Here is a 27,848-nt window from a genome sequence, read left to right as displayed (position 1 = left end):
GTCAGGATAAGAGCCTTGTAGTGGTCACCTGCAGTCTTTGATGGTCATGGAGCAGGCAGCTCCCGGGGCTGAGGTGAGGCTTTTGTATGGAGCCTGGTGCTGGTGGCAGCACAGGGGGCTCAGCCTCAGCCATGTTCCCCCCAAGGGCTGCTGGCCCTGTCCCAGTGCTCCATCCCTGGCATGGCTGAACATGAGCCAACAGTGTGCCCAGGGGACCAAGAAGGCCAATGGCACCCTGGCCTGTATCAGAAATAGTGTGGCCACTGGGACTAGGGAAGTGATTGTCCTCTGTACTGGTGAGGCTGCACCTCGAGTTCTGTGTCCAGTTCTGGGCCCGTCAATTCAGGAAGGGCATTGAGGTGCTGGATCGAGTCCAGAGAAAAGCGTAATGAAGCTGCTGAAGAATCTGGAGCAGAAGCCCCATGAGTAGTGGCTGAGGGAGCCTGGAGAAGGCTCAGGGGGATCTTATCGCTCTCTACAGCTACTTGACAGGAGTTTGTAGCCAGGTGGGGAGCCGGTCTCTTCTCAGAGGCAACAAGTGATAGGACAAGAGGACATAATGTTAAGTGGTGCCAGGTTGGACATGAGGAGTAATTTTTTCACGGAAAGGGTGACTAGATATTGGAATGGGCTGCCCAGGGAGGTGGTGGAGTCACTGTCTCTGGAGGTGTTTAAGGAAAGACTGGACGTGGCAGGTAGTGCCACGGTCTAAATGACAGCGTGTTCGATCGTAGGCTGGACTCGACAGTCTCAAGTCTTTTACAACCCACGCGATTCCGCGTTTCTGTCCCGCGGCGACCCCGGGACCGCCCTGCCCTCAGCGCCCCCGCCGCGCACCCCGTTACGTCACGGGGGGCGGTGCTCCGGGGAGACACTTCCGCCTCGGTAGGGCCCGGCCGGTGCGAGTCCCGTGCGGGCACTTCCGCCTCGGTAGGTGTCATGGCGGCGGGGGCGGGCACCCCACGTGACGCCGCCGGGCCCGGCGCGGTCTCGCGGCAGCTCTCGCGGTGCCTCGCACCTCCCCTACCCCCCCCCCCGCGCGCTCCCCCGCTCGCCGGCCGTTCGCGCAGCGCTCGGCTCGCGCTATATAAAGGGGCGAGGCGGCAGCGCGGCGGCTGCAGCCCCGGGGCCGCGAGCGAGCCCGGCACAGGCCGCGGGGCCGCCCCTCAGCCGGGGCGGGACGCGCGGGCGTTGGGGGGACGCAGCCGGGCAGGTTTATTGTTTTAGGGGTGACTCCCCCCCGCAGTTGGGGGCGTCCCGGGGGGCTCGGGACATGGCGAGCTCGACTAACACAAACCCCGTGGTAAGGACCGGGTCGGGGGGCGAGGGGGGCCCCGGGGGCAGCGCGGGCGGAGGGGGCCTGCGGGGCCCGCCGCCCCCCTCCCCTGCGCTCCCTTCCCCTCCCGCCGCCCGCCTCGGGCGGTCCCGGCCCCCGGCGGGCAGGGGCGGCGGGGGGCGCGGGGCAGCCTCGCCCCCGCGGCGGAGCCAACTTGTGGCGCCCGGCGGCGGGCAGAGAGCGGCGGCGGGAGCGGGGCGGTGGGAGCGGGGGCGCGGGGCGGAGGCCCGGGGACGGCCCCGCGGGGAGGCCGGGGGTCCGGCGGGCAGGGGAAGGGAAGGAAGGGAAGGGCCGGCGGGCGGGGGGCGCCGCCGGCGGGAGCCGCCCGGCGAAGGGACGAGAGCCGGAGGAGCGCGGGCGCTGCCGCCCGCCCCAAGGCGAGGGGAAGGGGCGCCCGAGCCAGGTTTCGGTTTTGCGGTGTCGGTGGCGGGGAAGCCCGCCCGGGCTCCGCTGGAGCCATTTTATGTTGCTTTGTACGAAGGAGACGATGGTTGAAAAGCACTTATCCCAGCCCGGCCGGATCGGCTAAGCCGGGCGAAAAGCCCTCAACTCCCCTTTGGCGAGCGAGGCAGTATTTATTTTAAAAAGAGAGAAAAAAAAAAAAAAAAGCCCCAGATCTGTCCCCCCCCCCCCCCGTTCCCTTCTCGTGCTTTCTGCACCTTGGCGGGTGGCTCGCTGCTGCACTTGTACTCACAGAGGTTTGCAACAAGCAGTCCCACAGCCCTGCGCTGCCACCGAGACCCCCCGGCCGCCGCTCCGCTCCCCGGCGCGCCCCCGGCCGCGACCCCCGCCCCGAAGCGCTGGAGGAGACAAACCCGGCGTCCCGGCGGCGGGCTCGGCCCCCTTGTTTGTGGCTCTCAGATCCATCATGGCTTCCCCCTGCCTTTCTGCCTCCCTGCTCCTTGTGTTCCTCCTCCCTGTGGCTGCCCTGTTTATATAGAGCTATTGCCGCTCTCTAATATAGACTCTGCTAGGATGGGAAGGTGCTTTCCAGCCCCACGTCACCGCCTCTCCATTTAAACACCACATCAGCCTTTAAATAGGGAGCGAGCCGCGGAGCGCGGGCTGGGAGGTGCATGCGTCCGCGGCGGAGGCTGTGAGACGGGCGGCTTGTCCCTCGGATCCCAAACGGCCTTTTCCACCGCTTTCTTTTCCCTCCGCGCCGCTCGAGCCCGTCGTTACCGGCCTGCGGGGCGGTGGTGCTTTCTGCCGGCTCCGGCGCGGGCGGGGGTGTATCCCAGCCGGTGTAAATGGGCTTTCCTTTGCTTTTACGCATTGTACAAAGACAGTTTTCATCCCCTCCTGCATTTGAATATGTTTACCTTTTTTTTTTTTTTTTCGTTTTCTTCTTTGTTCGTCTTTGAGTTTTAGTGGTTTTTTTGATTTTTGTGATTATTTTTTTTGTCAGTAGCACGCAGCTTGCACACGTTCTTGTGCTCCTGTAAGGTCTTCGAAGTAGCTTTTCTGCTGTGTGGGGAAAGTAGTGTTTAAACGGTTCTTACCCAGTATATCCAGGAGAGATGTAGTACTTACTTTATGGCACTTTGCCAAGGTCTGACTACAGCTGTCATCCTAAAAGTGATGTTAATATTAGTTTTGTGTATGGATCATGGGTTCCTGTTACTCAATGATTTATGTGCGTTTCTGGTGACTAAGATGTACTAATATTTTATTACAGTCCAGGCAGAGTAGAGGTTTTAGAATTTTCACTAACACTTTGTTTCATTACAATATTTGGTATACTGCAGAATATTATACAAAAGAAAATGCAAAGCATCCTAATTTCCAAAGCTGAAATTTTACAGACTTACCTGTGAGTTAGGGTCATGCAACTGCAAAGAAACATCTTTGCTTTGATATTTTGTCAGCTTTTGTATCAGAAAATTTTAGGAAAGTAGTCATCTGTTACACAGATGATGTGTAAGATGCATACTGAATGTGTGTGATCTGAATCTGTTATTTGTCCTTCTGTTTATAAGCTTCTGGCTTCATTTTTTTTTATTGCAAGAAAGCGATCTAGTTCTGTGTAGTAAATTAGAGGGTTTGCTTCTCTCTCTTGATCAAGTTAGTACTCAACAGCAAAAAATATATATGTTGCATAATCTCCAGAGTACTTGTAAATGTCTTTCACTCAACAGTTTACTAAGACTTGCTTTCTCTTGGCTGTATTTCTGTACCGTCCTAAGTTCTGTAAAGTTCTCTTGAAAGGTGTCAGTGTTTGAACATTGTGTTTGGATTAGCAAAAGCCAAGCTTAAAATGAGCCTGCTTCAATTAGGTATACTTTAGGCTAATTTTCAGTTAATTTCTAAAACCTTGCAATGGTGCTTGGTCAGCTTTGTCAAATTCAGGTCTCGTTCAGTAGCAAAGATCACACTGCTTACCCGAGGGTTGCCAAAGATGAATGGGAACATTTTGAAATGCTGCAGCCAGGTGGCTTTAGGAAGCTGGACTTGGAGCCTAATATGTCAGTAGCATTGCATAAGCATCCTGTCAAATTTGAACTGCTAGAAATCTGTTCTCCCTAATAAAGGACAAGTATAAATGTAAACAGTTATATGCAGTATCAGATTTTGAGGGTGGCAAAAGAAATTTTTTTGTAAAAGTCCACGACAACGTAAAAAAAAGCTCAGATTGTAGTGCTTGCATTGTAGATATATACATGTTACTTCTTTCTGTGCACATCTTTGATGTAATTGTGACAAGTTACCTTTACAGTGTGCTCTTCTAGCTGCATATGGCCAGCTTACAGCAGTAACTACATGGCTGGGAGAAAGATTAGCAGTGTTTCAGAGAGCTACAGAAGCAACCGGGAGCAAACTGCTGTCAAATGCACAAAGCATGCTGTGGCATATCTCTCCATAACATGATTGGAAACCCAAACTGCTGAAATCCCAAGTGTTGTGATAATAATTACAAAGAATTGCAGTTTTTGTACCCTTGAAATGGAAGGAATGTAGGAAGTGTAAGCCCCCAAAGGCATGTGGTGTTTCTTAAAATAGCTTGCTCCTCAGTTTGGAGTGTGTGTGCATGTGTAGCAGTCTCACCATACTCAGGGTTTTCTTTACAAGATGCACAAGGAAAGTGAAATATAATCATTTCCTTATGTTCCCAGAGGGGGAAATACTAGATTTCAAATCTCTTCTATGTGTTTGTGGTTGTATCTAATAAATCAGGAATTTTAATTGTTGTCTTTTATCTGTAGTAAGTGTTTGGAATAGTGTTTATTGAAGAGTGATTTGAGTATTCTACTCTTAAAAGAGCTTGAAGTTTACAGCAATGTACTCTTTACAAGGGAGACACTTTAATATAAACCAGATGAAAACATGATTATTTTAATAGCAATCTTTAAAGTCTCCATTTGTTCTCACTGCTTTCTCTGAGTGAATGCGGGAATTTATTGGAAAGCTCACCTGCTATCCCATCTTTAGACTTATTCAGTAATTGTATTACCATGTTTATTTTTTGAGTAAACAGTGTATGAAAATAATTTTGTCATCCAACTCCAGAGTCTTAGATGGCTTATATAAACAGCTTGAGCATCATATAAATAATGCTTAAAGCCAACACTTAGTGTATATCTAAAACAATACAGTGTGCTTCCTTTTAAAGACTGGAGCTTAAGGCTGTTTTGTAATTTTACTGGGTATGCCTATTGAGGTAGGAAAAGAGCATTCTGTGATACTCTTCAAAATTCCACTGTGAATGTCTCTTTAAGGCATTACTGCTCCTGCTGTGGAAGATGTTGCATCCACCTGGGCTGGATGCTCAGTTGGAGTGTACAGAAGAGAATGTTTTCAACCAGACAGGATTTTTCCTGGTGTTATGTGAATGTGTAAAGATAAAATCAGACACTGTTTCATTATAAGTGTGCAGATACTTTCTTCTCCCTTCCTTTCCTTCTAATCATGTAGCCATGAGTGTATCATGTGATCAGAGCAGCATCTGAAAATTCTGAACCATGTTTAGATCCAGTGCCCTGTGTGGCTAATGCAGAGAAGTACATGCATGTACAAACTGCTTGCGGGCTTGTTAACATGCATGGCTCTTGACTCACTGCACCCTGCAGGACTGTCCTGTTTTGTTTACCTGCTTGCTTTGGCTGCTGGAAGTAGTGGAGAAGGATGCTGTGTCAACAATGGCAGAGTGAACACCTGTGCTCTTAACCTGCCTCTCTGCTGTCTTGCTAAGCTAACACTGAACACTAGAAACTCCTATCTGCTTGAATTTGTTTTTTCTCTTATTACACAGGGAATAAAAGAAATTCCCAAACAGACTGTTGGACTGTAGAGTCAATTTGTTGTATCTGAATGCTGATATCTTTCTTATGAGGCTTTACAGACTCAGGAGGTTTGTGAATAAACCTTACAAAAATGCCTGACTGTGAAGAATAGGAGGAGGTATCTACTGGTGGAAATTATTAGGGCCTGTTTGTGTAAAATCTGTTTTGTTAGAAAAGTGGACCTAATAGGTGGTTTAAGGAGAGAAGAATTAAAGGAGAAAATGTGGTCTGCATCCTGCAGGAATTTTTATTGTGATTTCAGGCATACAGGTATTTCTCTTGACTTAAGTAAAGTAACTCATGTGCCTGAGGTTAAGCATGTTTATTTGCAGAGTGTGGTTTTGGCATTAAGGAACAGATGCTTTTAATATAATAAGGAGCAATATATGGAATAGGTTAAGTAGTATTTCTGTGCTAGTTGAATCTCATAAGCTTTATGCAATTTGTTTAATTATAGAAATAATAGGACTTAATGTTATTAAGTAGAACGTCTTTTTGCATCTGTTATGAATTAAATCTAAGTGGAAAAATAATCCTGTTAATGGTGCTTGGTATTTCTAAGTTACTTACTACACAGATTTGAAATACTAGCACTCAAGAGTAGTCTGGCTTTGGAAGTCTGTTTCAATGTCTGTAAGCACATTTAATGCAGTATTTGAAGCCTGGATAAGTAAGCATACAGTGTGGCATGTTTTGTCTCTTTTGGAGCAGTTGAGTTTTGGACATAGGTGCTTTAAATGTAGAAAAGTAATTGTAAAGGATGGCAAACTTACACTGTTATTTGAAGCCTGAATTTTTTTTTGAGTGACAAGTAACAGAAGGATGAATTCTAGCATTTCAGTTACTTGATTTGCAGCAGCATGTTTTAAAGCTTCAAAGTGATCAGTAGCATAGAGTGGTATGTTGAGTTTTGTTGAGTTTTTTTCTTTTTCTGTGGTGTTATTTTGGGATGATGGTTTGTAAGAAAAATCACTTGAGCGTGCCCCTATGAAGAGTTTGTTTTAAACAGTAAGGACATAATGCACTAAGCAGCCATCAGACTGCTTAGTTCCAGGTTTCAAATAGGTTTTTTTACCCCCTTGTAATCTCAATGCATTTCTTTAAAGTTTTTTGATTTTGTTTTTGGTTTCTTTCACACATTTTAAAGCAAAGAGATTCAACTTCTTTTTTTGTGCTTATTGGCCACTCAACTTTTTTGTGGACTAGTAGATCATGTGCTGCTCTTCTCCTTGCATTGTAACTTAGGCATAGCATCTCTGTAATGTGTGCAGTATAATCTTGGGCATGTCTGCAACAAATTCAACACTTCTGGAATGCATTAAGCAACTATACATGCACAAAATAAATGTTTCAAGTGCATGCAGTAAATTTGTGTAGTTCCAGCACCTCTGCACTAACTGCTTGATGCAGGTTTCCCGTGTGTGCATTGGAGGCACAGCTTTCTTGGGGTGCCAAACCCACTGCACCAGTACAGGATGATTGTTTTGCATGTATACAATGTATCTGATGTGTGTGGCATCATTAGGGATTTAAGGAAGCGTCATTAAGGAAGTTAGGGAATGGGGTTGAGGAGGTGAGGGATGAGGAGAAAGTTGTAGCTACTTTCAGATCATTTTAAAATTGGTGTATGCCCAGCCCAAGGAGCAGCCTTTGTCAGTGACATGTATATGGTTCACAGGCTACAGATTGATCAACCCTAATTTAGAGCTCATAGTGCTACCTTGCAATTACATAGCACAGATATTTAAACCCACCCAAAATCCCGTTGAGGTTCTTACATAGGAAGAGACATCTACCTGTACTGTTTAAAAGGTACAGCACATGCACAATACAATTTTGTATGGTCCTATGAATTAAATTTTGAGCTTTAGTTGATAAGTTTAAGTGTTTACATTCTCTGTTTTAAATGGTACCTTCATTTTAAAATTCACAAAATGGCTGAAGTTGGAAGGGACATTTGGAGGCCTTCTTGCAACCTCCCTGCACAAGCAGGGCCTCCTAGAGCCAGTTACCCAGAACAATGTCCAGGTGGCTTTTGAGTGTATCCAGGAATGGAGGCTCCAGAACTTCTTTTGGCAACTTACAGTGAACTGATAATTCACTTTATCTTTGATAGTTTAGGCATGAAATCAGTGTAATAGAATAATAACGTATTTGTAATGCTTTCCCATGAAAACCTTGTAATATAAAAGCATAACTACTGATTGAAAACAGAAATCTGTCTAGCCTAATATCCTGTCTGCAAGAGTTTTTGTAAACAGATGTGTAAGGAAGAACAGGATATGCACGTGAATGCTTCCAGTTTTTTGGGCCTTCAGTGGTTTTCAGCTCAAGATCATTCTGAGCCATATTTGGTACCTGTTAAACTAGCAAGCACTAACAAGTTTTTTGTCTGTATTTGCCTAATATGTTTTTGAATTCTTAATGTTCTTTGATGTATTTTGCACACATGCAAGTATTTTTGCATATTCAGTATCTACATTTGCAAGCAGAAAACAAATTGACTGAATGGAAAACAGTCTTCTCTGTTTTGAATTATATTCCTCATGGCTTGATAACACTTGTGCTGTAGTTATATCACAAGAGGTCACGAGTAGTCCCTTCCATTTTCACCTTGTTTGAGCTGTTCTTGCTTATTTATACCTCTTTGGATATTTTAGTCACTTGGAAAGATGCAGTGTATTCTGTAATGCAGTTTTCAGAATTTTTTTTATGTGAGGAAATCTTATTTTAAAGTCATAAATTTCTTTCAAAACAGTGCTGACTAGTTGTTGGTTTTTTTAAAGCCTAAATTGTACAGGTCTGTTATTGAAGATGTCATCAATGATGTCAGAGAAGTTTTTCTGGATGAAGGAGTGGATGAACAGGTTCTTATGGAACTCAAAACTGTAAGTTGCAACTTTAAAGTTCTTTTTAATACACTAATACAGCAGTTAGTTTCCAAATCTGGTTACTGTACACAGTAGAAATACTAGAAATAATTTAGTTAATTAAGCATTGTATTAATCTGCATATCTGTAGTCCCTTATCATTTGAATTACACTGCTGTATAGAGAGGTTTGCTCACCTTGTTTACTTTCCCTAATCTGAAAACAGCAGGCATCTGAATTTAGTGTTATTTTGGTCCCCAAAACATTGTATCTTTAAAAAAGGGGAAGATGTTTGTTTTAGAGACAGACAGCTCTTAATGTTTCTCTGCAGGGAAAAAAAAAGTCTGCTCTGCTTGATGTTTTTGTCTTTCTGAAGAAGAAGAGTTGCATTGTTGGATGCATTGTCAGATTTTTGGATGTATGGTTTGTGGTTTACAGAAATCTTGTCTTTTGGCAGGTGGTACATAATAAATCACATTGTATTCATCACACTTTTGTCAAGCTCTTGGATTCAGAATTTTTACACAGAGTGAGGTTGAGCTGTTTTCAAGAGTCCAAAATAAAGGCAGGATGTTAAACCTGAGCTAATGGGTCTTCTATGGCTTTCTTCAAATTCTTTTTGAGTGAAAGAAGCCATTCGAAGGGGAAGAGAAAACACAGGGGGAAAGCCAAAACAAAACCAGCCAACCAAAAGAAATAAAGCAAACTGGAAAAGTAGATCCTGTTTGTCTCAGCTTCTTCAGAGAGTGTAGTGTCCCACACTCACAGTATTTTTGAAGTATTAAAAAATGGATGGAAAAGGAAACAAATTTTGAATTTGACTAGACAGAAACAGGTAAAGACTTTTTTTTCCATGAGACCATGACCTCTCTTGGTGGAAGTGCAGTGAGCACTATAAAAAAAGCACTTTGGTTTTTTGTGACACATCTGTGTTCAGCAAATGATGTCAGAAAAGACTGAGGAAAGAGACAAGAAGGAAAATGAAGTATTAAAGGGGAAGGGAACCCTAAGCAGACTTGGAAGTCATGAGTCCCAGGTGCCTGTAGTCTTTTTGACTCTGATGTATTAGAAATACTTGCATTGCTGTCTTTTTGCAAGAAGTGCTTTTTTGCATCTGTGACTGTCCTTTGGAGACACATCAGCTGACATAAAGAACTGTAGGGCTGGAGAAGCTGAATTTGATACTGTGGTAGAAACTGTGTAAATGCTTGTAGAGAAGCAGTATCTTAGGTATGCTGGTAGTTTCTGTTGAAATGTGTTACAAGGCAGTAGTTTTTAAGCAGCTTTTATTGAGGAGTTCCAAGAAGAAATGTCTTGAGGAAAACTGTAATAAAGGAATTATTTTTGTGATTATAGAGGTAAGAAAGAAAGAAAGAATATAGGGAAGTGGAAAACTTGAAGGCTTATTTAAAGTTACCAGTTTATCTCTATTCATGCTTCTATTAGAGTTGTTATGAATCTTCCACACATGGAAAAAATAAAGAATATAAAAGCTTGAGCTTGGACTGAGAGGGGATATTTAACTCCTTTTCTTAAAACATTACCTCTATGGAGTTATCTCTCCGGTCTATATTTGCCTAAAGGCTTTTTGAACTAAGTAGACTGCACAAAATAAACAGTGAAAACAAAATCAATTTTGGATTGCTGTCATTATGTTGTTACAAATCCTATTGAGTAAAAATTGTACACAGATAGTTCTCTTTCCTTTTCCAAACTAGCTGTGGGAGAACAAGCTGATGCAGTCCAAGGCTGTAGATGGCTTCCATTCAGAAGAGCAGCAGCTTTTATTGCAGGTGCAACAGCAGCAACAGCAGCAGCAGCAACAGCAGCATCATCACCACCACCATCACACACAACCTCAGCCACAGCAAACTGTGCAGCAGCAATCTCAGCCACAACAGGTCCTTATTCCAGCATCTCAGCAAGGTCAGACTTAATCTCTAAACTCTCTGGCAAAAGACTTTGAAGTTAGTCCAACTCCTTACCATATTCTAAATCTAGGACAGGATGGAAACCTTTCAGTCTTTCTACTTGGCTCTATTTAATGGGTCAAGGAAGCTGTCTTGGTAAAAAGTATTTTGGTATTTGTTTTAAGTAATATTCTTTAGAAGATTTTGGAAAAGCTGAATTTTCTTGGTCTCCTACAACATAACATATTTTGAGAACACATGACTTTCAAAATTCCATTATCAACTCTAAGTTCAAGCCAATATACTTGTGCAGTTGGCAGTTTAGTCATGAAGTAAAAAAGTAATTAGGAGCAAATTATTTAAAAAAAAAAACCATTGTCAAGCGTAACTCAATACTAGGACATGAAAAATGCTTGTATAATAGTCTATGTGTGTGTGTGTGTGTATATATATATATATATATGAGTTGATTTCTCACCCTGCCCCTCCAAAAACCAACCAAAACCCAACCACCATATATTCACACAGAATACAACTAATGTGACTAGAACCGGTTATTGTGGCATTTTTTTACCGTTGTGTGGGGTTTTTTTGTGGTTGGTTTTGGGCACTTTTTTAGTTTTTTGGGGGAAAGGGGGTTGATAGCTTGTTTTCTTCTTATAGTACTTTGTGTTTTGGCTACACAGTTTTTAATGTTGGGATAAAATTAATTTTGAGATTAAGACCTCTAAACCTGCGGTTCCGAGGGCTCTGGGAGTGTCTGCCGAGAGAGGACAGTGGCAGAGCCTGAGGCAGCTGCTCACCGCTCCCTCTGGTGGCCCCTTCGCGGAGGAGCCGCGACTTTGCCAACCTAGGTTCCCTCCACTGACCAGGAGGCCCCCATGCTCTTGGGGTTTTTCTTAAGGTACAGTAAGATCCTACCTATAGTAACACACTTAAAGCCAATTTATTGTTGCCAAGAGTTGTGGCTTACGACCAAGTGACAGTGTGGAGGCTAAATGAAATTAGGATATCAGAGCACTTTAATCACAGACATGCAGTTTTATGAATTACTTGACTTCCCTGTTCCATGGTGGAAATGGTAGTTCCTCTCATGACCTGCTGCAGTCACAGGGAGAGATCAGAGTGATCCTGCTGTGCTTTGTGTGGTCCTGGCACAGGTTCATGAGATTTTGTTAAGCTCTTTTGCCCTCCTTGGATTCCCTGAAACTTGGAGAGGTTCCCTCAGATCTTGGTGCAGGGTTGCAGGGCTTTCAATCCCAGAATCTTTTCCAGAAACTCTGTTACCCCTAGTATTCTTAAGTGTCCTTTGTTAGGGGTTTGGATGGAGAATAGCTTGTCAATGATTAATTCATTCAAATTACTCTGCCATTTTTTACTTTACTGTCACAGCTAATAGCAGCAGCAGCTTGCTTGTTCCATAGGCTTAGGCACTTGTTTTTCTGGATGATCAACTGATTGTTTGTGTAGCTTAGCTGTCTGCTTCCCTTAGCACACCAAAACTGCTTTGTTGTGTGGGACAGGTAGTTGATTGCATTTCATCTGCTTCTGCTACACGAAGACAGTGAAAATCATGAGCTAACAGCTATGCTAACTGCTTGTAACTCAAGCTAGCTGCAGCATCCTGTTACTCTTCATCTTGCAACAGTCCTCGCTTAAGTCTGTTTTAAGAGTTAACTATTTTCAGTTGGTGTTTTTGAAGAACTGTGATATTGGACATCATCAAGTTTCTCAACATTTCACTAATACCTTTAATTTCAGAAATACATTTTAAATCTTGCTTTACTTAGATTCAGAGTAGGTAACTGAAGCCCTTGAAATAAGATCTGTAAAGGCAAAGTAGTCATATCACTTCTCAGACCTGCTGTTGTATATTGTCTTGAGAGTAAAAATAAGATCAGAGATTGCTTAGTAGTTGTTTTTGTGATGGATGTTTGGGTGATGTTCTTTCTAAGTTACTCTGGCTTGGCTGTTATTTTGGGCAGACTGTGTATTTTTCATTAAATGCTGTTTTTTGTTTCCAGCACCTCAGCAACAGGTTATTGTGCCAGATTCCAAGCTGATACCACACATGAATGCATCAGGCATGGTAAGAGAAGCAGAAGTTTATACAGGCATGCACTGTCATTTTGCAAGTTTTTTTGAGTAAATAATAAACTGGTATTGGTCATCAGATGCTTAAAAGTAATTTAAGACACACTGCCAAAGCTTTCTGCCATCTTTGAGTTTTGTGGCTGCACTTACAGTCTGGGATCAGTAGTAGTCCATGATGTCAGTTCTGATAACAAATCTAGGACTTACCTTGATCCTCTGCTTTAACCGAAACTTTTTTTTTTAAATCAGAAATTGGAGTACTGTTGGTATGCATGATGATATGCTCTTATAACAACACACCACCACTAACTGATGCAAGCATACTGTATGTGCTAGGTGCAGGAAATACCATTGACTACTCTGAAACTGAAGTTTATCTCAAGTGAGATATGATTTAGCATTTCACATAGATCTTTGCTGGTCACATTAATTTGATTCACTAATTTTGTGACAGTATATAAAGCTGAGTCTGGTCATTTACCCTTTTCTTGCAGTTTATATCTCTAGAGGTTAATTTTAATTATCTTCTCTTGCTTTAATTTCCCTGGCTTAATGAAAAGAAAAATAAATTGTTTGCAAGCCATAAGAAGAACAGCTAATATAAGTTAAATATGTGTATTAAGACTGGAATTAATTCCATTCTTACCAGTTCTGTACTGGAAGCCCATGGAACAAAATTTCACAATGCAATAAGTTTTCAAGTACAACGGCTTGCTTAGCATTCACTTCTTCATTATCTGCTGATCTTGCTACAGAAAAGAACCTGAACTTTGTTATTTGAATAGCCTGATGTATCCAGAGGTTGAGAGCACATAAACATTCGTGTTTTTCTTTTCTGTTTTACAACCATTACAATGGGATTTGTAACTTTTCAAGTCCAACAGTAAAATACTTTTTTTCCTGTCTCAATTAGATGTTGTTGAGGGGTATTGCAAAAATAAGTATGCCAAGCTTTTTTAACTCTGCTGCTGTCAAAATGTGGATGAATTGTAGACCACAGGGGACTTCTGTTCAGCAAATGGTCACAATAAATTTTGAAATATTATTTGTGTTTATTAGAAACACTTAAGTTGATATAAAACAGTGGATCTGACAGACTGTGAACACCTTGGAAGGCAGAGAATGAGAGTTTACTTATCTGTCTTTGTCTGGGATGGAGGATCCATAGAAGCACACTTCAGTTTTGCTTGGTGATCTCTAATTTTGGCAGTTGTAACTATTATATTGACCGGCCAGTATGGGAAGATCCTGTTTCTTATAAACAGGAAGTATGCACTCTGCCCAGTAATAAAGTTTAAATCCATTCAGTAGCTAAGTGTAATCAGCCCTGGTTCTCTTATAAAGGGAGGCTTTTCCACAGGCAGCTGAAGTTAGACTCTTGAAATGGAGAGGCCTCTGGAGAAGTCCATTGCCCTCTGGGAGTTAAGGACTTAAAGCAGATTGTTGTGTTTGGAGCTCCCATAATTGCGTTTGAATTCAGTATCCTTGCAGGTTCAAATCATTACCCATTGAAAGTCTTTCACTTTCTCTTTGAATCAGCTGTCTTGAGAGAAAAATTAGTCGTTCTGTGAACAGCCAATACACAGTATGTGTGTATTCACTCAAAAGAGCTATGTTATGTGGACTTGAAATGCAAATCACTTACAGAATGAAGAAAAGTGCAAACCTGATTACTACTCCCTGTGAAAATGCAACAGGCGAACGTAATCATTGCTTCAGTAATCATTGCTTCAGTATCTTACATTTCTTCAGATTTTTAGGCCCATATCCTTGGCTGCACTGAAAAAGTGTAACTAAAATTGCCACATGAGCCACACAGTGTTGTACTGTATTAGTAGAGAAGGCAGAGGAGAATAAAAAAAAAAATCTGCTGAGCTTGCAGATAAACCCCGAAACCCCATGGAGTTAGGGTTAGGGTGTGATACTTAGTGATTTTTTTTTCAGCCTTCCTCCTATTAACAAAGAAGGAAAATAATTTTTATAATTAGTATAATGTATGCCAGAAACTGGCAGGCAAAGATTGTAAACAGCAATAAAAAGGTACAGGCAGTAAGTTGTGAGATGAAACATTGGCAATAATGTTTGTGGTTAAAAAGCTTTTCTGCTATTTCAGAGTGCTGCAGCTACTGCAGCTACGTTGGCTCTCCCTGCTGGTGTTACTCCAGTTCAGCAGATACTTACAAATTCAGGTAAGATTGAGAACAAAGAATAGTTTAGAGGGTGCTTGGGAGGGAGAAAATCTGGGATTTACTTTGTTTTTTACTGTTAAAAAGTAGAATCGAGTAATCCACCCTTACAGTAGTGGTAGTCCCATCTTTCAGATATATTTAACTATTTCAGTAAATGGGGCTTGACATTTTGCTCTGGAGGGAGAACAGGAAATCTGTCTCTGAGGGAAATGTATAATGTTCAAGATTATGTAATTTAATTTCCTTTCTTATTCCACCTTTCTCATTAGAAATATGAAAAACTAATGTTGGAATGTATCTTAGCTCTTGCTTTTCAGAATTGCAGGCTATACGTCTTGGACGTATTTTGTGAAGTGATGAAGGGTAATAAAGCTAAAGGATAATGAAAGGAAATCAAGTACAGGTATTATGGGAACAGAAAGGAGAAGTGGACAAGAAGTGTAAGGATAGATTTTTTTTTTTTTCCCCAAAAAGCAAGTGCACATTAATACTGCAAAGAAAGTTATACACAGAGTAATTTTTTGAAATGTAATTGGAAGGAAAAAATTCTGAGGAAAGGACATCATCTTACAGGACCCTGGAAATATCTTGGTGTTAGCAGTGGATAGAGAATTTTTGCATTGTGAATACCTGTGTATTCCTATTTTTGTTTGATTTGTCTTTCTCGCTGTAAAATCTGTCTTTTGAAACATCAGGTGTGTATACAGGTGGGAGCTTTAAAAATGCTATGTTAAAGGATTAGGCTGTGACTTGCAAAAGTAAATGCATTTTTGGATTGCATACCCCATGATCATATTTACATGGTAAACAACCCTATTCTTTGTTTCTGGCACAGTTACTATAGCATAGTATCTTTTCACTGATGAAAGCGAAGCATTTTAATGTTTCTCTTTTAATTGTCATTGGTATTCTTCCAGGAAACAAGCTTCTAGACTAAGATCATTTAAAAAGTGAACTTGTACATTTGATTAATTTGATATTTTACTACAGGTCAGATCCTCCAAGTAGTTAGAACTGCAAATGGAGCTCAGTATATAATTCAACCACAGCAGCCGGTTGTTCTACAGCAGCAGGTCATACCACAAATGCAGCCTGGGGGAGTACAAGCACCTGTTATTCAGCAGGTAAAGGAAAATTTTTGAATAGGTACAGTTGAAAGATAAAAACCATAGTAGTAATTACTAAAAAGGCTTGCATTTTTATGAGTAAATTGAAATAGAACACAGTCAGAAATGGTATATCTAAAAAAAATATAAAAGTGTGGTGTGGAGTTTCTCTGTGTTTGGTTGTTTGTTTTTAACTGACTCATTTTGAAATGTTGTTTTCAATGTCACTTTTATTCTTGCCATATACTGACTGGCTGCAGTTTAAAATTTCTCTTGGTCATCTTCTGATGACAATAATTATATTGTGTGCATAATCCTAGTCTATGTACTATATGTAAAAATGTGATCATTGGTTAAAATTATTTCAAGTCCCATAACACACAGAAGAAAATACCTAAATTCGCACCTTCATGCCCCTTGGTTATTTTAGTAGTGAATACAGTGTGTTTTACAAGGATTTTTGTTCAGTTACAAGGACAACTGTGTGTCCAGACTGTAAAAGCATTGAATTTAGCATAGTGTCACAGTTCTGCAGTTTCAGCATGGATAACAATTTGTAGAGAATTTCAAGTTATATTTTTTTTATAAAGAATGTTTTTTAAAATGATCTTTCACCTGAATAAAGATGTTCCTCTACTGTGCTTGGGAATCTCTGGTAGTAGTGCTAGCGTTTTACAATGGATAGACAGTAGGTTTTCTCAAATTTAGCAATGCAAAATGTAGGAAACAAATACCTACTAGTGAAAAAAGGTATGTGATTATAATTTAAACTATGTATCTGATATAGGTGGAATATTTGTAACTTTTTTCTAGTTAGTGCAAATCAAATTGATGTGCCTTGATTGTTTGAGTAAGTGATGTGGTCGTCTGTCATGTTAGCAGCCACAGTACTTGCAATGATATTTCATCAGGTTTTGGCTCCTCTCCCTGGAGGGATTTCCCAGCAGACAGGAGTGATTATTCAGCCTCAGCAGATCCTGTTTACAGGAAATAAAACACAAGTCATACCTACAACAGTGGCTGCTCCTACACCAGCTCAAGCACAGATACCTGCAGCTGGTCAGCAGCAACCACAGCAACAACAGGCACAACCACAAGCACCACTTGTTCTCCAAGTTGATGGAGCAGGGGACACATCATCTGAAGAAGAAGAAGATGAGGAAGAAGACTACGATGATGATGAAGAGGAAGACAAAGAAAAAGATGGAGGTGAAGATGGCCAAGTTGAAGAGGTAAACTGTTATTTCAGAAGACTGGAGCACAGTTGTTTCATTTAAATTTTTTTGTCAATATTTTAAAGAAAAATGTTTCAAATAATACTATATTTCAATACTTTTGAGAATATAACTTTTATCCTTGTACTTAAGGTTCATTATTTCCTATGTTGAAGTTGTGGAAGTGGTGTGTATTAGTAAAGCACCTTGAAATGCAGCTGAGGAAGGCAAGGGGGACTGTGAGCTGTCATGGAGGCCATTTTAAAAACTTTATCAGTAATATTTTTTCATTTCATGGAGAGGTCAGTCATGGAAGTGTGAAACCTGCATGAGCAAACAGAAATAGTCAACTCCACTTGAGACTGAGTGCATATAAAATCAAGGTGTTAAGAAGATTGACAAAAAAGAGAGCATATATTTAGTTCACTGAGGGGACCAACAAATATGGTCTGACCTGCATCTCACTGGCTATTCCATTGCATTCTGTTGCACTAGAACAAGCTTGACAACTCAAATTTGATTATAAAGCATTTACTAGAAACACATCTGACCTTGATTTAATAAAATCAGTAGATAGGAAAAGGAATGAATTGTTGCATTCTTAATATATGCTTAATTTAGACTTCGAATTTGCTTGATTATGGACTTGAGCCAGTGGTTCTTAGAAAGTGTGTTGCACCAAAAAGCTCCACAAGAATAAGAAATCTTAAAAAAAGGGGTAGGGGGCAGACAGGTACCAGTAAGTTAAAAGTACTGATATTTAATCTCTGACAGGAAGCCTGGCACTCCCTAAATCTGTCTCTAAAATGCATTTTGAACTGTCAGATTTCTTCCAGAGTTTTCTACAACTTTTCCAATTATTTTTAGATTCCATTTAAAATGCCAATATGAGCAGTATTTCACAGTAACCCATGCAGGATATTCAGGTCAAACTTGTAAATTTATTGAGGAATTAAATCAGGTTTTCTGTAGTATATTTACGGTGGTGTCTTAACACTGTTGGGTTCACATCATTTTTCCATTATATTGATCAGCATTGATGTCAGTTTGAATGTTTTAACAGTTGCTTTATAGGTCATCATGTTTAAATAATAGATGTTCTTTAACACTTAATGCTAGCATTCTTGAGGAAATTTTTTTTATATGCCAAGACTTCATTATCAGCATGCCAGAGATCTGTTATTTTTGCTTCCTTTACTCATCAGCAGCTACTTTGTGTGGACTGGTTACTTAAAGCTTTTGAAGTCAGTTAAGCATAGCATTACTTTGAAAGGAATTAGGACCTCTAGTACACTTTCTCTCACTAGCATCTCCTCTGTTTAGCTTATGTACTTGGGAGTAGGTGGGGAAGATGAGGATTGTACAGCAGACTTACTGCTCTGCATTTAGTAGAGGTTGTTTTAGCTTTTGAGGTGTTATTGACATGGGATGAAAAAATCTTGCTAAATTTCTGCTGGAACAGTGTGTTAGCAGAAAGAAAAAAATAAAATTAATTTTTAAGGACGTGAAAATACATTCTAGAAGGTGTGGAGAAGTTATTTTTGTGTGTGTCTATGCAAGATCATATTAAAGCATTCCCCCCCTTGTAAAAATTTCCTGTGTATGTTGAAGTCTGTTTTCATTTGTGGTACACAAATGTGAATAAGCCATGGAGTTTTTATTTTTAAGGGCATGTAGGGAGTGATGTGACTAACATCACCTTTCCGCTGCTTAGATGCTTTAGGAAAATAAAAATCTGCATACTTTTGTGAAGAAATTTTGCAAACATCAGGAGCAAGAATTATTGTGACAGAAGGCTGCAGTGCTCAGAATCTGGCCTGGACACTGGAGTCTCAGACTAAAACTGGTAATCTTCTTAGGAATAAGGGTAGGAAGGAAATGTATGTACCTCAGCACTCTACTGGAAAGCCTAATATTCCCAACCTCAGGTGCATATTAGGTCCTGTAGTTCATAGACTTGACTGTAGCCTCATGTAAGTAATCATCTAGTAGCTCTGTAATCAAAGTAGGAGCTCTAATCTTGCTAAACATCCTAACTTTTTGCATGTGTTTGTTTCAGGAGCCTCTGAACAGTGAAGATGATGTGAGTGATGAGGATGGACAAGAACTGTTTGATACAGAAAATGTTGTTGTGTGCCAGTACGATAAGGTAATCTTTACAAAACAGAATCCAAGAGTTCTACTTTCTCTGTTCTTCCTATCAAGTAATAATTTTTAAAGTAATATCTTTGTGACTGTTAAGTACAGGTAGATCTGTAAAGATTACAATACGATTGGAAAGAATTATTGTTTTTAAAACAAGTTTATGTGGCATGTTTGTACTAAACTTGGTAATGAGTAAAGCTTAGAAAAACTTGGCTGCATTTTATTTTTCTTCATCATGTCTTTTTGTACCCTTTAATGAAAAGGAAAGGCCTCTGGGCTCAGGAGAGATGAACTGTTACAACTTTGTACATTTATTGTGGCTATGAATAGAAAAAGTAGCATTAGGATTTAGACTTCTGGAAGACTGTTCCTTGATCACCAAAAATGCCTCTTCTAGATGATAGAGTAGTTACCAGAGGAGAATGTTCTTTCTGTGTTATGCATTGTGCTATACAAAATGGCAATACAGAATGTTTGTGTTTGTTTTGCTTTGAATTCTGCTGAACTGTCTTACCTCCTCTGGAATTAGTAAATTCTTGCATGTTTTCCCTGGAATATACAAGGATTCATCTGTGCCTGGAATTTGTTAAAGTGTGTCTAGAGGATCAGACACGTTTTGGCTGAGGTAGTATGCAGAAAGATTATTCAGTGTGGATTTTCTTTCTTTTCCTGTGCTAGATTAATGGGACTATGATAAATAAGGATCCTTTTTAAAGCAGAAAAAAAGCCATAAGGTTGTTGAATAAAAACTCTTATGTTTTAAAGAATGACTGTCTTAGAAAATCTTCAGTTATGCCCAGATTCTGCTTAGACTTGCCATCGGATCCAACTGAGAATTGAAGACAGAGAAAAGTGGTATCAGTATCTACATCCCAGCCATCTGTCTCCTCCAGACTGTAATCCAAAACTGTTTGGTTTGAGGCAATTTGTAAGGATAGTGAGGGATCTCAGAATAGCAGTCAGGAAAGCTTGTTGGCAGCTGCTGAAGCTGAGTGACAGGAACTACCCTGAAATACTCACCCTCTTAAAAGAATAGGAACTCAGTAGGGGATAGTGTCCATCATTAACCTCCAGTGCCACATGCTCTGAAAGGACTTCATCTCTTATCAAGCAGTCATTGATTTGTTTGTCTCTAAACTACACAAGATCAGCTCAGATCTGAGCAGAGATCGCTCCTTCCCAGCATCCTGAATCAGCTGATAGTGGATGCCTCTGGAACTATGAGATAAGAGCAGAGAGGTAGCAATGCTCATGTAGAGAGCATTTTACCATCCTTCTGTAAACTGTCTCTTGAGGAAGAGATAGTGGCTTCTTATCAATGACCAGCAGAGAATTTTTTCCTTTATTTGTCAGAAATTATTTTGATTATGTTTGAATCCTTGAAAACCCTCTTATGACAAGAAGTTTCATACATGCATTGTGTGATGTGTGGAGAATCACATAGTTTTTAAGCCTGTTAGTTTCATATAATACCTCTTAGTTCTAAACAGTGTTGCCTTTTTGTTTTCTTGGTGTCGTTTATGGTATTGCAGACCATCGTAATGCTCCTCAGTCATCTCTTTGAAATCAGAACTACACTTTGCTTTGTTATTTGTACAGGTGTCCAAACACTTTATTGTTCTTACTTTCATTCTCCAGATGTTTTATTTTTCTGTATATTATTTGGTAAGGGTAGATAAGGTTGAGGGATGATCAGAACTATTAATAACGCAGGTGAACTTTCCATTTATTTGCAATGTTCTGCAATAATTCATGTATGCTTTTGACCCTGCTGAACACAGCTGATATTCTCATGGAAAAGTCTTAGAACATTGGGATCTCGTACCTGACTTAATTGTTAACTCAAACCCATCATTTTTATTGTCCATGTAAATTGAAATAATTTTTTTCCCTTGTTACTGCCTTCATGTACATTGAATGCCACCACTGTTTTATTACACCAGTAAGGACAGTAACATTGTTCTGCAGCTCTTCAGTGACTGTTCTTTTGTATCATCAATGACGTTTTGTCATTTTCCAGATGCTTAGTGAGTTCTTAAACTGCAGACTCCAGCCAGCACAAACTTTTGCTGAAATGATCTCATTTCACTGTAAAAACAATGTTCTTACCCTTGTTTTCCCATTTTTATTCAGTTACTTATCCATCTGAGGATCTTCCTTCTTACCTCATGGCATCTAAAATGCTTCTGGTGAGGGTTTTTTGTTGAATGCCATTTGGTAGAGCAAATAGCATATATAAGCCAGACCTTTCCTTGTTCATTTATTTGCTGACTTTTGCCACTGACTTCTTTTTTTTTACTTTTTTTAGCTTAAAGTGAGAACAGACCAAGCAGTATTACTAATAATTAATTGAGTGATATGGTCATATCTGTGCTAGTACTACTTTATTGTTCCTACAACGCTAAGAGTAGATGGGGAGACTTCTTATGCTTAATGAAAATTGCAGAAGGATTTTCTGGTTTTATACCTTTTGTGAAATTTTCTTAACTTTTTCTAGACAGGCTTAATTGCATTTTTGTTTTGTCTGTGAAAGTTTATTGTAATCTTTCCTCTTTTGGACAGCATTTCAGCTTTGTTAAAGTTCTTTGAGTATCTTGTACTGCTACTTAATTGTACTAGTGATCTTTTGCTCTTTCTGATGACGTTTTTGGTAGATGACAAGTATTTGTCTGCTCTACTCTTACAGTATGTGATGGTTTGTTTGTTTTGTTGGGGTTTTTAAATTTTTTTTCCCCAGAAGTTTACTCCTTGAACTTTAGACTGAATTTTGTTCAACTTCCTTTAGTTTTAAATTAAACCTATAGGTTGGACATCAGGAGGAATTTCTTCACAGGAGGGGTTGGTAAACATTGGAATGGGTTTTTTTTGGTTTCTGTCCTAGTATTTCTTGGGCTGTTGCAATTAGTTGAAGTCATCTCCCAGCTTAATCTTACAAACTTGTTTTAAACAAAACTTTAAAGGGGCCAGTATTTTAACTGGAAAGACTATAGCTTAAAGTTGAAGCTTCAGGCCTCATTCCCAATACTGGAGATACTACTTTTCTCATTGATTCTTTACAATGAGAATTGAAATGTAAATCATGGAACAGACTTGCTGTTAAAGAGTAATTTTACAATATAACATTACTATGTATAGAATCATAGAATTGCTTAGGTTGGAAAAGACCTCTAAGGTCATAAAGTCCAACTGTTAACCCAGCACTACCAAGTCCACCACTGAAGCATGTCCCTAAGTGCCATATTTACATGTCTTTTAAATCCCTCCAGGAATAGTGACTTAACCATTTCCTGGGGCAATGTTTCATGTTCCAATGTTTGACAATGGTTTTTGTGGAGTTTTTCCTAATATCCAATCTAAACCTCCCCTGAAGCAACTTGAGGCCATTTTCTCTTGACCTATCACTTGTTACGTGGGGGAAGAGACCCTCACCTCGCTTGTGTGTTTTGTACCATAGAGATTTTCAGACTAAAAACCTTATAAATGATCCACTTGCCTTTTAACCAAAACTTAACTTTCAGAAATCCAGAGTCAACGCTTCAGATTAGAAGTGGAATGTTTAAGTAGGCCTGCCATCTATATATACATAACCTAAACTAGTTTTCATGCAGAATAGAAGTTAGATAAGAGGTACAAATAACAAAACTTAGTGTTTTAGCCTTTCAGGGCTGTTTTAAAACATCAGTCTTTTTGTTACAGTGGTTGAAATAAGGATTTCTAGCTTTCAAGTAGAGTTTGATGGCTGTTGTAATCAAGGATAATCAAATTAAAACATCAGAGGTGGATATATCTTTATTCTTCTTTTCCAGCAACCTGTAAAAATGTGCTTTATGCTTTGGATTTTGAAGTGTCTCTGTGCTTGCATGGTTTTGTGACAGTTGCTGCCATTGATTAAAAAAAAACCAAAAACAATGCACAATTGATTTTCAACATATTTATAGTAACTTAGTAATGTATGTATAGTAGTTATTCCATCTTTTCCCACCCTTATAATTATACATTATTACCCATTTCTGATGCAGAGTAATAGTTCAACTTTTTCCATCTGTTTTTAGATTCACAGAAGTAAAAACAAATGGAAATTTCATCTCAAAGATGGCATCATGAATCTTAATGGAAGAGATTATGTATTTTCCAAAGCCATTGGGGATGCAGAATGGTGAAGTTTTAAAAGACAAAACAAAAGAACTCCCTGTAAAAGGAAAAAAATCAAAAGCAGGAAAGGCTGAGACTTGGATGTATACTCCAATCAAAATGTGTGTCTACACATCAGAAATAAACAAAAGTATTGGAACAAAGGTAAAATGTGGCAACAAAGACACTACTTCAGATGAGCAAGCCATGGACTGTAGCAGCTATAGCATTGTCTGGGAGCTGGTTTTGTGTGTTAGGAATACCTTAATTATCAATTCTACATACAGGTACCTACAGCTGGTATTTAGCATGTAAGGCTTTGTCCCCCTCCCCCTTGATTTCAGATTTTAAAATACTTCTTCCACTGATTGAAGGAACTATTCCCTTTAATAGATTATTAATCTGAAAATGCTTATTGTGTGTACAAATCTTTGCTTTGAACACTTCCTTTTGGTAGTGAGGATGGTCAGAATGTTACTTAAACTGCGTGCAAGCTTTGTACAGAAGGGTAAGACTTAAGGTGTTAAATTTTAAATAACTTGTATAAGGAAAATATTTTTAATTCTGATATGCTCATTAATTATTATATCTATTTGTTGTTTTCAATGCAGTTCCCCATAAACAGGCTGTTGTTCCTAGCAGTTACAAAATGGTAAAATGATCACTTATATTTCAAAATTATTTTAATTTTAATTGCAATAGATTTTTAGGGCTTCATTTTTCAGTTTCTAGGCACCTGTAGGTCCTCCCTGATGAAAGATTGCTTAACTTGTTGATTATATTCTTGCTGTTTCGTGGTGGTTCAGCATCACTGAACTGAAGCAAATAACAGTTTCCATTGATTCTTTTTTTAAATTATTTTTTTTCTTAGGGTTTGGAGACCTTTTGAATCAAGTGTAGGTAATGCCATAATAGATGCATTCCTTTATCTGCTTACTATGTGTCTAGTCCACACATCCACAAATAATTCAACAGACCACAGGAATGACTAAATTTTTGATATAGAAAATTGTATAAAAATTCTAACTTCCTGGCTGCAACTCTTAATCAAGGATCTGCTTTACTAAAAAGTATAGCCAAAAGTTACCTGCCGCAGTTAATCTCTCTAAAGTTTCCAGATGGCATGTAATTTCATGAAGAGAGCTGCACAACTTTGAGAACACAAATTTTGTTAGAGTATCTTTAGACTGTCTTGGTAACAGAAAATCAAGCGGTCGGATGCACTAAACCTTGTGTAGTCACTTTTTCACTTGCATTTTTTGTTATTGTTTGGTTGGTTGTTTTGGTTTCGTTTTGTTTGGTTGTTTTTAAATTTGTGAAAAGCAATGAAGTTGTTCCTCCCCTCCTTCCCTTCCTCTCCTCAGAAGGTGAACAACTCGTCTTTGTGCATAGGTCATTCTTGCAAACTCTGCTTTTGCAAATGCAGTTACTTTTGAAAAAGGAGAGGGAATGGGCATTATACTTCAGAAACTCACCATTTCAAAAACAATTTTGTGTTTCATTGGGTGCTTGGAAAGATTATGAAAAAAGAACATTGCAAAGATAATTTTGAGTAAATTAGGGAAGACTTTGAGAAGCAGACATGAATTCTGATTTTTGCTTGAGAATGAAACTTCTGAATCATTTAACGAAATCACAAGCATATTTTAGCAGTATGTAACTTTTATTCACTCTTATTTATTTGCCTCCAAGTGCATTTGTAGTCTCAATAGTACATAGAAAAATCACAACAAATTGTAAAGAGGTTCTTTTGCTGTGATTTTGTACATCTGTGTTCTTATTGATACAGACTAAAACTGCCTGTAGGCTATGTCTGGAGCCATGTGGTTATTACAAAGTCATCTACGTTCCTAAGCTTTATGACAAGTTAATTGATGATTCTTTTTAATTAATTCTTTATTAGTGGAATCATCATTTAGAGTGCATTTTTAGCTTGAGGCTTCAAGGTATCTCAAACTGATCAGTGTTTGCTTTCTTCTGAACAAAGCAGATATTTTATTTTTTTTACCACTGTTGACACTTCTATGTACAACTGCAAGGAAATCAATAATATACCAACGAATTCCTTCCCTCACCTTTTCCATGTCTGTTACCAGTAAGTCTTAAGTAGCGGACTTCAGAAAAATTCCCATAATGCTGCACAGCCAAACCAATCAAAGGAAAAAAATATCCTTTTAGTTATAGATTCCTTTTTGTACTACTGGAACCCAGATCAATTGTACAACACTTTGTTTTCATACGTTTTAATTATATTTTTCACCCACATACGTATGCTAGAAACTGCATCGCCTTTCTATTTATTTTTAAGGGGTAGCTGAACTTTAAAGGTAATTAAGCTTAGTCTGTTCTGAAGGATGTTAGAAGCTTTCTGAACTCGCACAGTCTCTTGCAAGCTAATTGTATGGTATGCTTTTCAGATAAGTTTTGTCTTCAAATACAAATATCTGTGAAGTTTTGGGAAAGCCAGTCAGACCATGCACATACCAATCTGTGCTCTTATCGCTACATCAAGTGTTCCTTTTTTTAAATCAAAAAGCATGTTTAATTTCATTTTATTGTAGCAGCTTGCTGTAAGAATGTAGTTTGCTTAATTTTATTATTGTACTTGAATTTTTAATCATGGTTTTAACAATATAACTGAACAGACCATTTCATTAGGTTCAAAAGAGACCATTCCTTTCAGAGGGCAAGGGATTCTCATGTTCATAGTTATTAAATGAATTTTTCCCCCTTTTAGAAATAGCTTTTTTTGTTGTTGTTGTTGGGTTTTTTTCAATTTAAATAGTTCAGTATTAATGGAAACAATTAATGGTTTCAAGAGGGCTTATGTTAAAATTTGCACAGATAATGGAGCACCTTTTTATGATAGAAAAAATGGGGAAAGATAATTTCATAATTATAACCATGATGGCTGGTGGAAACTTGTAGAGCAACTGGGCAAAATTGAGTCTTGTGCCTTTTCAGTTTGCAGAATACCTGTTTTGCCAGTATGACAATACTTTTTTTGATTCTTGAGAGAGTAAATTTCCTGCAGTGCTTCAATCAGAAAAGCAACTTTTTTGCTCTAGTTCTGTTGGGTTTTAGTGTGTGCAATTATTTAAAAACATCTAAGTGGAAGACAAATTGAAATATGTTTTCTTTTAAGAAGATAATAGAGAATTTAGTCACATAAGGAACTTTATATTGGACTATTTAAATAAAATATGTTTTTATTCCCCCTCAGTTGCTGGATAGTGACAAGATTTCTTTGAGGCTTCATACTCCTTGTTTCCTGCATTGTACTCACAAGTTGCATTTGAACATCATTAAGTTTCCAAAACACTGTTTAAAGTGATAATTGTGGTCCGAATTTATTTCCAAGAACGATACGTGATTCTGAAGCACATTTTCTAGAAGAGAGCAAAAAACATGTTGTGTCATGTAACAGATTTTTTATAAATGTTTTCTTATCTCTCTGCTGCACAATTAGGAGTGTTAAACTTCATTTAGTCTGTGAAAATAATTCCACCACTTGACAGTTAGCAGTAATTATGTCACCACATAACACTACCAGAGTAAAGTTTCTTAATTTCAGTGAAGGAGTTAGAGACCTTGTTAACTAAAGTTCATATTGATTCAATCTCTTCAATTTGTAAAAGCTCCTTTAAAAACAATAAAGCCCCTCAAAATTTCCCCCAATGCAAAAGCTTCCTAATAGAATGCAATAAGATGTCCAGGAAGTGAACAATGGTTTTACGGTAACACACACTGGATTGATACTGGGCTGCCTTACACAGCATTGTGGAATTTACTGTGTGCCATCCCACCCCACCCACACCCCCCTGACTGAGATCAGAGTTCTTCTCAGACTTTGAGATCAGTGACTATACAAGATGAAGAAACTTGCATATTGTTCTGTATTGGTGTCTGGCATTTAAAGTCTCGTTTTTCCCATTGCTGTGATTGGTTGGGAAATATGTAAAAACCAGTACATTGGTTTCCATGTTGTCTACTTTTTTTCAGGCAGTTCATGCAGTGTGTTTTTTAATTATTATTTGGTGGATTAGACGTTGTGGAACAAAAGGAGCTTTTTTAAACAGGAAGAACTACCTTGGGTTAGCTGTATGTACAGTCATCCAATGAGACATGTTCCAGAGTGCATAGGGTACCAGTAGATTATGGAGAGGGGGACTATCCTTTTTTGCTGTTCTGAGCTACTATTGTCAACTGCTGTTGTACATATACTGTTATGTGTAAGGGGGTAAATATATTTATTATGTTTGTAAAATTCATTCTGTACAATTGCAGATCAAGGTTGCTCCTCTGTGATATACAGGATATTATGTTTCAAAGGCCATGCTTGGAATACGATTAGAGAACTTAGTATTTTGATGTACTAAGACCTATTTTAAGTTTAATATTTTGCCTTTGCAAAAACTTTAATTAAAGATGTTATTTAAAAATGTTTGCCACTTCATTTACTATCTTGCATATGCATTTCTTTCGTATATAAGGCTTACGACTACTACATAATAACACTGAAGGTTCTGAATTGATTTTCATCTCACGCAGGTAATTTCACTGTCACCTACTT

General features: G+C 39.1%; 1 protein-coding gene across 1 annotated transcript; it reads left to right on the top strand.

The window, feature by feature from the left end:
* Positions 1-1,043: 1,043 nt before the first annotated feature.
* GTF2A1 (general transcription factor IIA subunit 1) lies at positions 1,044-27,719 on the top strand. The gene is made up of 9 exons (XM_032691420.1): positions 1,044-1,303; positions 8,403-8,504; positions 10,205-10,412; positions 12,421-12,485; positions 14,604-14,679; positions 15,670-15,803; positions 16,697-17,017; positions 19,059-19,148; positions 23,197-27,719. The coding sequence occupies exons 1-9, from the start codon at positions 1,274-1,276 to the stop codon at positions 23,302-23,304; spliced, it is 1,134 nt and encodes a 377-aa protein (XP_032547311.1). The 5' UTR covers positions 1,044-1,273; the 3' UTR covers positions 23,305-27,719.
* Positions 27,720-27,848: the final 129 nt, after the last annotated feature.

The sequence above is a fragment of the Chiroxiphia lanceolata genome, chromosome 6 (assembly GCF_009829145.1).
Source record: "Chiroxiphia lanceolata isolate bChiLan1 chromosome 6, bChiLan1.pri, whole genome shotgun sequence".
NCBI classification, from domain to species: domain Eukaryota; kingdom Metazoa; phylum Chordata; class Aves; order Passeriformes; family Pipridae; genus Chiroxiphia; species Chiroxiphia lanceolata.
The sequence above is the reverse complement of the archived record's forward strand: the minus strand, read 5'-3'. Positions and strand labels throughout refer to the sequence as shown.

Coding starts and splice junctions, on each gene's coding strand:
- GTF2A1 (XM_032691420.1), top strand. CDS start 1,274: ATGGCGAGCTCGACTAACACAAACCCCGTG. Junction 12,486..14,603: donor ACATGAATGCATCAGGCATG/GTAAGAGAAGCA, acceptor CTGCTATTTCAG/AGTGCTGCAGCTACTGCAGC. Junction 17,018..19,058: donor AAGATGGCCAAGTTGAAGAG/GTAAACTGTTAT, acceptor TGTTTGTTTCAG/GAGCCTCTGAACAGTGAAGA.